The sequence below is a fragment of the Meleagris gallopavo genome, chromosome 2, assembly GCF_905368555.1.
Source record: "Meleagris gallopavo chromosome 2, MGAL_WU_HG_1.1, whole genome shotgun sequence".
Lineage (NCBI taxonomy): Eukaryota > Metazoa > Chordata > Aves > Galliformes > Phasianidae > Meleagris > Meleagris gallopavo.
The window spans coordinates 108,385,235-108,401,756 of record NC_139405.1 but is presented as its reverse complement, the minus strand read 5'-3'; the positions used below and the strand labels follow the sequence as shown (position 1 = coordinate 108,401,756).

At 41.2% G+C, this 16,522-nt stretch overlaps 1 protein-coding gene across 6 annotated transcripts in view; it reads left to right on the top strand.

The window, feature by feature from the left end:
- SUPT3H (SPT3 homolog, SAGA and STAGA complex component) overlaps positions 1-16,522 on the top strand; it is a 276,326-nt gene that overhangs the window by 124,626 nt on the left and 135,178 nt on the right. For all 6 annotated transcript variants that reach the window (XM_085218378.1, XM_085218377.1, XM_085218376.1 and 3 more), the window contains one exon: positions 9,644-9,728. In XM_085218378.1, the coding sequence (XP_085074504.1) occupies positions 9,644-9,728 (85 nt within the window). The remainder of the gene's footprint in view (positions 1-9,643; positions 9,729-16,522) is intronic.

Here is a 16,522-nt window from a genome sequence, read left to right as displayed (position 1 = left end):
AATATTTTATAAAAGTCTTCTTTTCTTCTTCCAAAAATTCTGCCAAATTGTACTTAAGTGAAGTCTTCTGAGGAAGAAGCCCGTAAGAGTTCTTTACTATAAATACATTTTTGTGATTTTAAGAAGAACGGGGTATTTATAATGGATTGAACCAGAGCTTCTCTGCTCTGTGTTATCTTTATAATGTTTGCCATAAAGTGCTTCCAGGCGACATCTTGACTTCTGTAATTTTTTTCTTCCTTTTCGTTGGTGCCTGGAACAGATTATTGTGGGTTATAACATTTTAAAACATTTAAGTAATCCATTTGAAAGCAGGAAAAGGAGCGCACCATTGATATGAAATTGCAGTGGCTCTCCAGAAAAGATTTTATCACAGAACTTCCAGTTTCTTACTCTAGGGAGAATGCTGCATAGTTTGGTTTCTGAAATAAAACATGTTTTCAAAGCACTGTCTTGGTTATTTTCCCTTACATCTTTTGTGAGAGTTTTACCTCCAGAAAGAGAAAATAATGAGCGTTTTAACTGTGTTCAGTGCATTCTGAAGTTAAACCTAAGCTAAAACCAGCTATCCAAAGTAATTAAGCTGCGTTTTAATAGATGCATGTGCTCTTGGAATGGAAGTGGATATATCTGATCAGTGCTAGTAGGGAAATGTTTTTTATTTGTGTTTTTCACTCACAGGTTCAGTGGTAAGACGTAGCAATTACTGTAATGATTCAGTTTTGATTTTTGGTAATTGGGGGTTGTGTTACCTCGCTAGCTGTTGAAAGCGTGCGATGCCATGAGTTTAACTCATTGGCTGTAACTGAGAGCACAGCTTTCCAAACTGTAGCTTTCAGACCACTGATAATGCAGAAGTCATAGAATCATAGAATTGCCAGGGTTGGAAAAGACCCACAAGATCATCCAGCCCAAATGTCCTCCTACCACCAGTAGTTTTCACTAAACCACATCCCTCAACACAACGTCCAACCATTCCTTGAACACCTCCAGGGTCGGTGACTCCACACCTCCTTGTCAGCCCATTCCAGTGCCTGACCACTCTTTCAGAGAAGCAGTATTTCCTAACGTCCAGCCTGAATCTGCCCTGGTGCAGCTTGGAGCCATTCCCTCTGGTCCTATCACTGTTACACGAGAGAAGAGGCCGACCCCAGCTCACCACAACCTCCCTTCAGGTAGTTATAGAGAGCAGTGAGGTCTCCCCTGAGCCTCCTCTTCTCCAGGCTGAAAGTCACATTAAGTATTTTACAGTGCTTTTTTTCAGTACACAGAATGGCTAAAAGAAATTACAGAATCACAGTCTAGAAGTACCGCAGATTATTGGTGTTACAGTTGGGGCTGAGGGTGCTCATGAGAAATACTGTGTGGTTGGTAAGGCACTGTTCATCTCAAGGAAGCATGTCTTTGTGAGGAGATCCTGCTTCTCAGTACCTCTGAATAGCTCTGACATGAGCACTTCCACCATGACTAATGACAGTACAGGACCTCCCTGTGCTTAGGTGGGCTTCGCTTAAATGTGGAGGTTGGTGGCCCTGCATGTGGCAGTGGGGTTGGAGCTTGATGATCCTTGAGGTTCCTTCCAACCCAACCATTGTATGATTCTGTGAACCCATTTTATTTTTCTCTCTAAACAAGGACCTTAAAAAACACTTCTTTGGCCAAGCCTTGGAGCCGGCCAGTAGCAGGAGCATGGCGTGGGTTGCTCCCTTCTCCAGAGCAAAGGAGGAAAAGTGGCATTACACAATACGTTGGTGTCACATACAGTTGTGTGTTCATTGAGAATTGGATGTAATTATCATCATCTTACTCATTCATAAGTTGTGAAATGAATTTCTGAAACAAAGAGCAAGCCTGAGCAGTCTTGACGTTTCAGAAAATATAAAAAGAATAATATTATTTCTTTACAAATTAGCATAAAGCATTCATCCTCATTTATATTTTTGTATCTTGTGGATTACTTTAAATGGCCTGTGGTTTTAATCTAGATTTAAAATAGCTAGGGATTTCCACATTTGGTTAACACTTATAACGTATATATATACAGTGAAATTATGTTTGGACTTCCTGCTCTCCTCATCATTTTTTCGCTCCATCCTCATGAGAGCAGACAGAAAATTCATCTCCCTTGGCTTCGTTAAATTCCATTTGTGTTTGGGTACATTGTTGCGATGAACTTTTTCCTAGCACAGAGACGACTGATCGCAGTCCAGTCAGCACAGTCTAGAAAGACAGTTGTCTCATTTATTTCCTGAAAAACTGAAACCCTTTTGAATGAGCAAATGGAACGTATTATGTTATACAACTGGAATAAATTATATCTTTCTCCTTTGCCAGTTGTAGGGATTTGTACCGTTAATTTATGCTTAAAACGCTTCGCTGTTAGGGTTTGGTGTGTTCTGATTAGTACACAATGGTACTGAAAAGGGTTCTTGCCACAGCTTTGTGTTGGGATAAAGCTGCTGATTTTCAGCACTTAGGAAGTGCTTGCAGTCCTATAAGGGAAACGAGCTTCCAAACCGGGGTGAAGCCAATTGCTTCCTTCAATAAGCAGGACTTTTAATGCACCTATATGACCCCTGCTGTTATTGCTTATGAAGAGGAGTCGTGGTAACAGGGGGAATTTCCTGAGGAGCAGAGAAACTAAATTCTTCATGCTAAGGGCGACAGCACTGGAACAAGTTGCCCAGAGAGGTGGTGGAGTGTCCTTCTGTGGAGATAGTCAGGACCTATCTGGATGCCCACTTGTGCTTCCTGCTGTAGAGAACTGCTCCAGTAGGGAGTTGGACTCAATGATCTCGAGGTCCCTTCCAACCCCTTTGAAATGTCACTTCTGTCTTCAAAAAAGACAAGAGAGAGTGTGCAGGGAGCGACAGACCAGCCAGCCTCCTCAGGGGATGTGATGGAGCAAGTCATCCTGGAAAACATTTCTGAGCCTCTGAATATAAGAAGGTGATTCAGAGTTGTCATATTTACAAAGGTGACATCATACATCACTGAAATGATATTCTTCTGTGACGATGTACAAACAGGAGGGGAATCGACTCTTTGAAAGGGTTGATAACTGCAGGACAAGGGGAAATGATTTTAGGGAAGGAGGGAAGATTGAGGTTGGCTGTCAGGGGGAAGTTGTTTGCTGTGAGAGTGGTGAGGTGCTGGAACAGCTGCCCAGAGAGGCTGTGGATCCCCGTCCATCCCTGGAGGTGTTCAAGGCCAGGTTGGATGGGGCCCTGGGCAGCCTGGGCTGCTGTGAGATGTGGAGGTTGGTGGCCCTGCATGGCACAGGGGGTTGGAGCTTCGTCATCCTTGAGGTCCCTTCCAACCCAAACCATTCTGTGATTCTGTGATTAACAAGGGAAAAAAAAAAAAAAAAAAAAAGAAAGGAAAACTAACCTTTATTTTTGTATTCTATATAGTAAAATTGTAGTAGTTTTGAATCCTCTTTTTCATGGCAACTTATGCGTGATTTTTCTAAACTTCAAAGAGAATGCAACTTGCAGTGTGACTTTATATCTCTGATACTTCCAGCAAATCCTGGCAAAGAACTGTGTCCCATGTGACATACGAAGCCCACATAAACCAGATTTCCTTAATTTGAGCATGTAAATACATTCACTGTGAACTCTAATCGGATTTACCTTTTATTTTCACGTGGCCTTTGAAGAGCAGAAAAACACATAAATAGACAACACACTGCTGACATAGTTATTCTAATGCATTTTCATGTAGTGCTGGTAATTTGTGCTCATTGGTTACAAAAATTCAAGGCTTTGATGTGTTCTTTTTTCTCCTTAAGGTAAAGCAATAAGCAAGTAAGTTCATTTTAAAATGATATCCCTTCCCTCGGTTCACTGATGGTATTATAAAGAAATGATGCCTATAAAACAATGATTTGTCATACCATCTCTATTATGTAATGTATTTTAATGTCACACAGAAGTATTGAGATGACTGCTTCATGTTCTTCCTCCCCTTCCTGCCTCGGTGTTCAGACCTCTCTCCAGCATTATTCATCTTTGTTCTGTCACACTTTCTTTCTCTTTGATTTGGTTCTTTCATTCCATTTCCACTCTCCATACAATGCATTCTCCTGTGTGAGTCTAATCAGTTTTCTGCTTTTGCACCGACACTCTTGGGCTTCTGAGAAAGGAACCTGTAGTTTCCCAAGCTTCTGTCATCTTCGGAACCAGATCTCAATACTTTTATTAAGGCAAGGCTGGGTCAGGCCCTGGGCAACCTGATCAAGCTGTGGTGTCCCTGTGCATTGCAGGGCAATTGGACTGCATGGCCCTAAAAGGTCCCTTCCAACTCTAAGGATTCTTTGATTCCACGATTCTGTCTTTGTCTTACAATTAGTCTCCTATGGGACCAAGCCAAAATACTTTAACATATTGCACTGTTGATTTCCCAAATTTTGTTGGTACTTATCTATGGTGATTTGTGGTCCCTCTCCTGGTATTTAAATTGCTAGAAGTTTTCTGGATATTTTTGTGCTGCAAAACTAATTCTCATTGTCACCACCTGCCCATCAACTCTCTAATAACTGATATATTAAGGAAGAGTCTTGTTTATACTATGAAGCATCTGTGAAAACTAGGCATGTAATTGTGTATTCCAGATGCATTCCTGACGAACAATTGACAGTATTACTGTGTAGTCTTGCAGTACTGAGGAGACATAAGCCTAGATATTATCCAGTCCAAATATATCTAGTAGTGTGTTTTCCCTCTGTGATTCTGTGGAATCCTTGCCTATTTTTAGATTTGTAACAGTGAATTAGCTAGTTACAATCATAGAATCATAGAACTGCTCAGGTTGGAAATGACCTTCAAGATCATGGAGTCCAACCACAACCCAACCATCCTACCCCAACTCTAACAGCCCTCCGCTACATCATGGCCCTGAGCACCTCATCCAAACGGTTCTTAAACACCTCCCTGGGAAACCTATTCCTATATAGTTCTGTATGTTGTGAGCACTTACATCATGATGGCATTCTGCTGGGTTGGTTGATGAGTGCTGGCCTAGTGATGGAGACTCCCTTGCTGCGTTGGGCTGCCTGCTGAACCTTGTCTATGTGGAAGTTACATCTGGAGGTTCCCATTCTGCTTCACCCTGAGCTGAAGGCCTTCCACTCCCCTGAGGAGCTGCCCCTCAGCCTCCTGTCGCTGGGCCCAACAGACCCAGGGCGGTAGATGGAAAATAAGTATCATGGAATATCAATTTCTCAGTGGAAAGGAACACAGTTGGGGTAACTCCTGCGGAGTAGTGGTGATGAGTCAGGACAGCGGGCAGTGGCAAATAAATACCTCTGTGCTGCAGAGAAAGCAGATATCTCCTTTCCCTGGGTGAGATTCTTAGCCACTCAGTAAAGATCAAGCCTTGAGGGACCATCTCTGCTGCTGCAATTCCTGTCAAGTAGAAACAGAAGAGGAAAAGTAGATTTCTAGAAAAGAAGAAAATGTGTATTTCCCACCAGTCTCCTTCACTGCCTCTATGCTTTTCCTAAGCTCGATCCGTCAAATTTATTCAAGGTGATAAATTCCACATCAGTTGGGGCAGCTTTGTTATGGTATGAACTCAATAGAAGCCCCAGTAAAGGAAAGTATTTATTCTAGCTCCCTGCACTCCCAGCCACCCTGGCTGCACTTCCTTTCTGGCCAGCACCGCATTGCAGGGCCGTGGAGGATGGGAGGTTGCCGCAGCTCTGTCTCCACAGCCACTTTCCTGGTGGTCCGGCCACCTGGAGAGCTCTGCATCGACCTTCTGGAGCAGGGCTCCATGCTTTGCAGCCTTTTAAAGCCTCCAGAAATGTAGCAAAGCAAATGCTTTATCTATTTCTGTAACTGCCCAGGATTTTGAGGTTGTTGCATAGAGGTCTCTGTGCCACGAGCAGATGTTGTACCTTAGCACGTGCCAAGTGTATATCCACTATATGAGTATGTGTACGGATGCACAGGGTGCTGTGACTCTTCATTTGAACTCTGAGTGCATTGGACATTGGGCCCTCTGACGAGCTTGGAACCATCATTATGGGAACTGAAATGAATTAGAAATAGAAGGTAAAATAAAGAATAAAAGAGTTGTGTCAGTCTTTACATGAGATAGCTCTTCCCTCAACCAACCTTATGCTTCTTACTTTTGTTAATTTTCATTCAAAGGAAATTGAGAACCTGAGGAGTAGTAGGCCTATGCCCAAAGAGGAAAGATTTAGATTGGACATCAGAGGGAAGTTCTTTACTATGAAGTGTTGGAACAGCTGCCCAGAGAGGCTGTGGATGCCCCGTCCATCCCTGGATGTGTTCAAGGCCAGGTTGGATGTGGCCCAGGGCAGCCTGAGCTGCTCTGAAATGTGGAGGTTGGTGGCCTTGCATGGCACAGCGGGGTTGGAGCTTCATCATCCTTGAGGTCCCTTCCAACCCTGGCCATTTTATGAAGATTCTATGCTCTTTTCTCTCTTCACACTACTGTTCTAATCCTGTGAAATGTGGGGACGATGTTTCCACCCCCTTGTAAAAACATTTCATCAGAACAGAAAACCTCAGATGATCCAAAAACTTGGATCATCTGAGAAGACTTTGTTATTCCATGGCACGTATAGCAGGCAGGTGCTTCTGTTCTCAGAGCACTCTTCCCCATCGTTTGACTGTTTTGATGATCTGCTAATGTATTCTGCTATATTTCCTCTTCACTGTTTACCTACAGGGAAACCTCTCTCTTCTGTTTTCAACGGAATTTTTATGCGGTTCATAGGAAGAATTAATAGATATACCCAACAAATGGAAAGTTCTTTTAAGGACTACCTGCTGAACCAATAAAAGCAAAGCAAACGTGAAATAAAAATCATTAATTGTATTAAAATATCAAGTTTGATTTCAGTTCTCAGAAGCAAGGGCACCAGATTTTGGATAGGTGTGCCTGGAACATGAATTTCAACTTGGTGTTCTACGTAATAAAATAGTTAATTTGGTCTTATATCTTTCTACCTTGTGTTCCAGTATAGAATTTCACCAAAACCTATCACTTACCCTCTGTATCAGAATGGAGCAAAAGATTGGCCATCTGTTTCCTCTTAGATCTATTTTTATGGCATTTCTTCCACAATTCATGCCATTTTTGGAGCTGGAAGCTACCTTTCTGAGAGGCTTCTGAATGTAGACAGGCAAAATCTCTCAGTAGAGTCAGCACTGTGGCTCAGAAATAGCCTTATCCTGCCCAGAGAGGTGGAGGGTCACCATCCCTGGGGTGTTCCGAAGAAGTTTGGATGTGGTACTGAGGGACATGGTTAGGTGGGAAATATTGGTGGTGGGCACATGGTTGGATTGGATGATCTTGAAGGTCTTTTCCAACTTTGGAGATTCTATGATTCTGTGATTCCATATACGAATGAGCAGTACGTTATGATTGCTGTGGTTGGTTTGTTTTTTTGTATGCATTGCCTGATTAGAAAAAAAAGTATTTTTTTCTGTTAAATTGCATGTGCATCATACTTAAAAATGAAATGTTTGGAGTTTGTAACGTATGAGCAATTGCTTTAAATCAGGGAGGTTTTTTATATCATTGAAAATTCCAGTGTAACGTGACAATAAATAATTGTATTTTTATATTTATTTCCTATAGAATACACAGGTATTTGCAGTTTATAAAATATTTAATAGGACCTGGTGTGCTTGCAGTTCTGTGTTTGCAGTCCTAGGAAGGCTCTGACATTATATTTCATGTACATGTGCACTCCTGCATAATAGAAAGGAAAATTCTTTGGGTTGTCCTTTAACATTTCAGTTATAGTGAGTATGTTTTCCTGCACAAGTTTTCTAAATTTAAAAGCTCTTTTTTGGGTGGAGAAAGAGAGGGTTTTTTTTTCTTTTTTCTTTTTTTTCTTTTTTTTTCTTTTTTCTTTTTAAATGCCTGGAGGAAATATCTGAGAACAGCGAGCGGCCTTTCATTGCTGTAATGATGTAAGGCTGGAATTGCTTTTTTTGTTTTGAGACTAGTGGAATGGTAAGGTGTTTTCAGTGAGCTCTTGTTAGGCCTAATTGCCACTAGTTGGGAATTAACAGTTTTAAGTTTTAAAAATAATTTAGCTGAAATGGGTGGGAAGTGAAACAAGTCTATGGAATGACTGATGGCTTGGATTTCATGAGTTCCCTTCATTTCTTGAGTCTTCCATTGCTGGAACAAACACATTTCAAGAATAGTGTGCTGGTTGCAGACTGTTGGAGGGCACAGAACAGACACAAGACCTGCACTGGGCTGTTCCCATTGCCAGGTTGAGCTGTGAGGAAAGCTGTGATGTGCAGAGCTCCACACCAGCCCTCTGCTGCACACATGGGAGGTGGGAAGTTAGCTGAGCAAATTGCTCAGATCCTTTTCTTCCACGTAGTTCTCCAGCCACTCTGCCCCAAGCCTGTATCTGTTACATGAGGCCGTGTGGCCAAAGTGCAGGACTCAGCACTTGGCCTTGTTGAACCTCACTCCATTGGCCTCAGCCCAGCTATCCAGCCTGTCCAGATCCCTCTGTAGGGCCTTCCTGCCCCCAGGCGGATCGATGCTTCCCCCCAGCTCAGTGCCATCTGCAAACTCACTGAGGGTGCACCCAGTGCCCCCATCCAAGTCATCAGTCAGTATTGAATGAGTCTCTTACCACTTCTTTCTTCCATCGCTGTCATGTTTCTCTGCTCCTTCCTTCAGAAGTAGCAGGGCAACATTTAACATTTACTACAGGAACGCTGAGTTGGCTCTTGATTCTGTTCATTATAACGTGGAAAAACGTGTCCTTCATTTTTATATAAGTCAAAAAACTGAGATAAGGAAATTGAAGGATTTTTGATGTTCATTAATCCTTTATCATTTATAGAAGGGGCTGACTAAATAGGCAACATCAGTGGTACTTTTTTATAGTGTCCTCCTGTAATAGGTTGTGTGGCTCAACCACCCAGTGGAGGCATGAGCAGCTCTGTTCTCACTGACCTGGAGTGGGTAGGAGTGAGCGTTGGGTGCACAAATTGAGCAACTGCAGATGTTTGGGACACTGTGAGACCTTCACTGGGTCTTCAGCTGTCGGTCTGAATGAATTCAGTTACAAGAAATAAATCTGTCAGTCTCATTTAGATGTCTCGGATATTTCAAATTTTCTCTTGTGATGTTAATACTGCTATCTCCATCTGGCCTCCTGTCATTCAGTCTTGCGAGGCAAACTTTAACAGCCTCTCAATTCATAGTGAGTCTTTCCATATTTAATCACTAACATTTCTACTTGGAATAAAATTCTTTTTACCTTTGAACACATTTATTTGGTAATTGTGTAGGTGAAAGGGGCTGCAAATACAGGTATACTCTGAGTGGACCCATGTTACAGCTTTGCCTACTGTTTTTTTTTTTTTTTTTTTAAGATGTTCCTACAAACTGACTTTCCCCAGTCACCATTTACTTCAGAATACATTCTTAAAGCCTTTTTGTCCCTTCAATCACATTACTTAGATTTATATTTCTTGCAACACACTCAGTGACCCATTTCCATATGGTGTACAGGTGCATTAAGCTCGTTCTTGTTCTTACTCAGATGTTTTTTATTTCACTCGAGACCACCTACCTGGTTCCTTTTTAAGTCCTTTTCATAACCTTGCAATAAACTTCTCTCTTTTAGGTTTTCCTTGGGAGATGCTCGTCGGCCGCTCCACGAGTCTGCCATCTTGGTGGAAGACATCGTCCACACTCAGCTGATAAATCTGGTAAGAACATAACCAGTACAACAGGCTCTGCTCTGATCATGCAGCTTTCATGATCAAATGACTAAGAACAGATCGTTCTGGTTTTAGGACCAAATAACATGCAGAAATGGTGAGTGATGTTCTGCCCACAGTAATGTGAAGAAGCTACTGCTACACTTGCATATTGGTAGTGCTCACCTCACTTATGGTTACATGTTGTATTTGTGTGATAGCTGAAAATCCTCCTACCACTGGGAATGACGCTGATGCGTTTCTTTTCTGTTAAAAATCTTAAACTCTTAAAAACATTTCTAGTATCTGAAGAGCTCATTGGGAATTTTTCTCTTTTATTCCTTGTTGTGAATGCGTTATTATTTGCTTAATATTTCTGTTTAAATATTTTTACTGTTCAGTGTTTTGATTTCTGTCAAAAATTATTTGGAAGTAGTAAATATTTTCCTTCATTGAAAGCCAATGAAAGTGTTGTATAAATAAACAGAAATTACTGAAAAAAGAAATTGTGGAAAAAAAGAGGTGGTTTTGAATATTGCAGAGGTGGTTCTGAAATCTGAACCTCACCATAGCTTTTATTTTAAAAACATTTTATGGATAGGTTAGTGCTCGTGTTTCAGACAACAGCATGAGTTTGCCATCTGGCATTGGGTACTGGAAGGTATAGTCCTTTCAGTCACCTGTGCCTTAGCACACATAAAGTGTTGTGCTTCTCCTCATAGAGTGGTTCTTCAGCTGCAGTCACCAGTACGTGCGTGTGAATGGAACTAATAAATACAAATAATACTAGGTTATTGTAACTAATATTTATTTATGGCCATTCCTTTGATTAGCAAAAGCATTGAGCTGTGAGCTCCTAGATCTTCTTTACAGATCTTCTGCTTTTTAATGAGCCCTTCAGCAATCCAAAGGTGTTTCTGAATTTCGAGGTAGGTTTGGTAACAACAGTAACAAGATGTATAGACTTTTATAAACGGAGACAATTCAGAATGGGGCAGACCACAGAGAAGTGTTGATAATTGAGTCTCCCCTGTTGCCTTCAGGTGAGTGCTTTCCTTCAGCTTTGCACTTAACCCTGCAGACATTCCTGCATGGCAATGACCACGTCCACAGCCCTCCCAGTCCTGGGTGGCTGTTCTGTGTTCATACCTCAAGCCCTTCAGCATGTATCCCCTTCCCTGCATCACCCAGCACCTTGTGCTGTGGCTCCTTTGCTTACCACGCTTCTTATTAGGCTCTGGGAGAGGGAACAACCTCTTCTCCTTCTCCACATGTTTCCCACTGGTTAAACAGTGGGAAATATATGCTCCAGGCCATATATTTAGATTTTTTTTTGTTCTAGCTATAATAACTGTATAATAACTTGGATTATGAAAACTGATGGCTGTGGCTTCACTCTTCCTTCAGCAATAATGTGCTTTTGCTTTCCACCTAAGCTTAGCAGATCCTTATGGCAAAATGTGCTTTTTGAGAAAGTACAACCTGTGGCCAAGTGGTCTTTGCACTTAAATCAATGCTGGGCATTTGTGTCAGGAGTCTGTGACCCCTGGAGAACCCTGAGCAGGGTGTAGGAGCATGCAGGATTTCCTGACAGAAGGAAGAATGGGAACAGAGCGTCAGATAAACAGCTTTTCTAACCTTTCACCTCCGAGCCCAAGACAGCACTTTATTTCTGAGGAAGTGAAAGTATCTTTAATAGCTCATTGTTTTGACCTCTGACATTGGCACGCCGGAACTCTTCAATCATGGGCTTTTTACATGCTCTGGGTTTCTGATAGGGATCTTTGCACATTCGGCATCCTTTACAACTGCACGTCCTTGCTGGGATGTTAGTAAGTATTTGCAGTGTTTCACTTTAGAGATAGATGTTCATGTGGGTATATGCAGCACGAGAGGAAAACTAGTCTTGTAATTGGAACTGCCTGGAAATGTACTGCTTACTACATAGATTTAATCATACCATTCATGTTAATGGACTACACAGTTCTCATTATGTAATTTAATGATTTCCTCTCAAAATTCATGTCTTTTTTGTCATGTGTAAGGCTAAACTGTAGAAACTCCTTTTATGCCTGAAGTAGGACTGGCACATCATGCACATATTTCTTAGTAAACAGTTGTGAGAAGAGCACATACTTGTTGATTAAGTCCAGATTTGAGCTTCTGAATTCAAAAATAAGCCAGCTTGATTACCTTTGATTGGTTGACTTCTGATATCTCTGAGGTTTATAGTTCCAGCTTCCTATTTTCAAATTTGATCTGAACTCTATTAAATCAGAGTCTGATTTGGACAGACTTATATGGTCACCATATCAATCCAATGTATACTTTATGAGGTCTGGCTGCTATAGCAAATGATTGCACTAACAAGTCAAATCCTTAAAAACCAGTCTTATTTTAGTCTGTGTCACATTTTATGAGCAATCTTTTTATGTTTCAAACTATGTGTAATAAGTAATAAGTAATAAGAAATACTACTTTTTATTAAGTTAAATTGTGCTAGAACTATATAGCAACGTGTAGAAGGAAATGAGCATCTCCAGAGAATGATGCACATCATCCTAAAATTAGTTTCTGCATTCGATGAGATGAATCGCCTCCTGAGAAATTTATTTCCCTAACTGTCTAATAAAGGGACTCTGTGATGGCTGTCTGGGCTTTGAGTATCAAGGAGATAGTTATAAACTTTGGGTGTCGAGTTGCATCTGATTTGTGTCAGTTAGAATACTAAAAGGAACTTGATTTTTTTTGCATATATTTTAATTATGAAAGTGTTTTGCTAGTTGCATATCAAGCGATATAAAAAAGAACCAACTGAATAGAAAAACTCTGTGGATATTTTTTTCAAGCATGGTTTATTAAAAGAGCACAACGAATGTAAGTTTGTTTGAAATCAAGTTGATTGTTGACCAATAGTATTTGTTCAATAACTGATCTGTATGAATTTATAGATGCCTTAATATTAACTCTTAAACTGTATTCAATTATGTGAACTAAGACTGGAGTTCCAATCAAAGTTGGAATGCCCCTTATGGGTCAGTAGAGGAAAGAGGTAGAGGAAAATGGTTGCAAAGAAAATTGTACCTGCATGAAAAATGTTCCAGCAGAGAATTCAAAATGATGTTAATCAGCAGGGGACAAACTATTAAGGTACCATTCAAAATGGAGCAAGGCTTCTTTGAGCTGCTTCTTCCATTACAGCCAGCACACATTGAATGTTCAGTAACAAAATTCAGTATGGAGTCCTTCAGTATTTTATTTTCAGGCACCTGCTTTAGCTCTGCAACAGAAGCAGGTATTTTGGTGCAAATTTCTCTTCTAGATTAAAGTTAGAAAAGTGTAATTTGTATTTTCTTTGCACTAAGATTGCACATTGTATTATCTTTCTGTTTTTGGTAGAGTTGCTCTAAAAAAAAAAAAAATCATAAGAATTCCTCATTAAGGATGTATTAGTATGGACTATATGGAACAAGTGCCAGTGAAACCAGAAAACTGTGGACAGAACTGTTGGGTGAAACAGTGGTGAGGGCAGCATTTTTTTTTTTGTTTGTTTCTTTTGATTTGTTTTTTAACTTATGGAGTCTGGAGTTGGGGTGTCAGTGGTGGTGGAGTTTGTGGAATCAGTGGTTGGACTTGCTGATCCTCATGTTCCCATGTCCCTTCCAGTTCCCATGGGTTATTCTTTGGTTTAGTGAGTACTATTGGTGATAGGTGGGTGGTTGGACTGGATGATCTGGAAGGTCTTTTCCAACCTTGGTGATTCTGTGATTCTGTGATTGCCTCAGTTCTCTGCCTTTGTCTGTCATTACGTTGGAGACCAGCAGATGCCTTCCACTGGCTTTTATCCTTCGCTGCATTTTCTACTTTCAAAGTTAATTGACTCTCCTTAGGCTTCTTTCACACCTGTGATTATTTTCATGCCAAAGGCTGCACTCCATGAAAAGGTGTAGTAGGGTCACCTGCACAACCTGCTGGGGTCTGCACATTCCCCTCCTTGGAGGACAACTCCTGCCTTGGGGCCATGGAGAAACACTCATGGAATCATAGAATCACCAAGGTTGGAAAAGACCTCCAAGATCATCCAGTCCAACCGTCCTCCTCCCACCAATATTTCCCACCAAAGCACGTCCTTTAGTACCACATCTAAATGTTTCTGGATTACCTCCAGGGACGGTTACCCCACCATCTCCCTGGCAGCCCATTCCAGCACCTGAACACTCTTTTAGAAAATAAATTTTTCCTAACATCCAGCCTGAATTTCCCCTGGCACAACTTGAAGCCAAGTCATCGGGGCTGTAGGGAAGAGGCTGTGCAAACTGTCAGATGCATATAGGTGGTCAAGAAGATACAGCAGTGCTGGAGCAGCCCATCAGAAATGGGAGGTGTGTAGGACAAGCAGATAGGTTTCGTGGTTTTAAGTTCCATGAGATACAGGTTTCAAAGCATCATCTCTTGTAATGATCTATTAGACCCTTAGGAAGGCCAATCTGGTGGCCTTCTATGATGGAGTGACAGCTTGGGTGGCTGGGGGAAGGGCAGTGGATGGTCCCTGGATGAAACCCTGGACTTCTGCAAAGCTTTTGACATGGTCCCTCACCACATCCTTCTCTCTAAATTGGAGAGATGTGGATATAAAGGATGGACTGTTCGATGGGTTAGGAATTGGTTTGGATGCAGCCAAAGGATTGTGATCAATGGTTCTGTGTCAGGGTGGACACAATGTGGTAGTGGTAGTCCAGATACCTGCTTTCACAGAATTCAGGTTAGCACTACATCTGAATTTCTATTCTATTTTGTTTCTGAAATACTGGATAATGTCTGAGAAGGGCATAGGTTTGGTTTTCCCCACTGAAAGACATTTTAACGGTAGCAAAGAGTTCAGCAAGGGGACACGAAAAATTGCACATATGTATACTAAAAATATAAATGTGCTCATAAACAGCCGAGATCAGAAGTCCCCAAGTACTGGTAAGTAACCTTATCTAGCTGTGAAAGACTGCCACAGCACATTGCAGCAGCCCTGGACTACTTCCTTTAAACGTTTTCTCCACTGGAATTCTTTGTAAACTGTGATAAGTCATCGCTGAGGCTGTCATGAATGACAGAATTCATGTTAATGGAGCTGTGGTTTACTCCCTGTCAGCTGAAGTGTGTCTGCTAGAAGATGGATTCTGATCTCTTCAATTGATGTCAAATGATTTAAGTGAAACCCACTCGGCTTTTTAGAATGCGATAGTAGCAACTTAAAGGAACTTCAATAGCACAAATCATGTTGAACACAGTATCTGGTTTTGTTGGCTGCTTTTTTTTCCCTCTATCATTTGCCTTTGTCTTCCTATGAAAGAACTTGATTTCATGTAACTTGTGCTGCTATGTAATAGATGCTAACATTCCACACTTGCTTTCTTCTTAGTATGATTTAACTTTCACACCGCATATCTTCATCTACAGACACTGCATACTGACATTTCTATTTTCTTTTGATTCATTACTGTTGGAAAATAATTAGCTTTTACACAGACCATACACTTGACTGAGAATCAGTCCTTTGATCTCACAGAACACAGGTTCATGGGTGAATAAACCGTGCTGGAAGACTGAGATGTTTTAAGCCTACGTCAGTAATTCATGGATAGGATGCCTGCAGTGAGATGCAGAGATTCAGCAGTACCTCACATCCCTAGAAGTAAGAAATATGGATTACGTTGTTTTTTATTGTAAGGACTTTAATTATTGGGTAGTCATTTGGCAGAGCTGTAAAAAGGAATGATGAAAATGCAGAGACAACTGTAAGGACAGGTTTATTGGTATGAAACGCCAAGTACTTCAGTGTGAGTGCTGTGAACGTTCTGTTTTCAAAGGGCCAAACATTTTCTGCACAAGTGTGATGAGCTGGTTTTGCTTCCCAGCTTCACTTAATCCTTTTATTGCAGTTAGAAAAGAAAGGAGGAGGAGGAGGAGGAGGGACAGCTCACTTTCGCTTGCGTGTCCAGAGAAAAAGACACTAGCAGTGGGGGAAAGAGCTAGGAAACATGGCATATTGAAGGAGAAACGCAGACAGATAGTTTTTGGTTCTTTCCATCCTACTGCTACAACCTTTACTAAAAACCAAATCCATCCCACTCGTCATTCATTCGCAAACTGGGTTTTAATGCATGCAGCCTCTCCGCTGTTCTCACGCCGTGCAGTTTCAGGTTTGTTTACTGCATTTTTGAACTGTTCCACTTGTAACCTTATCCGCACAGTTGTAGGATTTCTGACATTCCTTTTACAAAAGAAAGAATTCCAACCAGCGCGTTCATTAACAGAAATTGCCCACTCGTATAAATAAGCAGTGTGAAACACTGCTCACTCTTGATCACAAAGTTATATGCAACTGTCACTTATGCCACCCCAGTAGGGAAAAAAGCCCTTGTTTTATGAGTCTGTTTTAAAACAGTAATAAAGTTTCCTGTGCAGGACATTAATTAGAGGGGTTATCAAAATAAGACAAACTAATATAGTTTGTGATTGTACAAAATAAAGGAAGTTGAGGGCACCACAGGGACCTAATGAATCACAGGATGGAAACAATCTTCTGGCTAACTAAACATTCAGACTTTGTACTGAGCGTAGGGTGTAAATACAGCTCAGCAAACCGGAACACGCGCCGTGTTTACACGAATGGGATAAAGGAGTTCACCAAAACCATCTGGGAAAAATCCTTCCGCCGTTCGTTCTGCTCCTACTGTAGAGTCAATTAAACGACATACATACATGTTCGCAGCAGACACGTGGCACACCTGCCCTGGAAGGAATCAAAG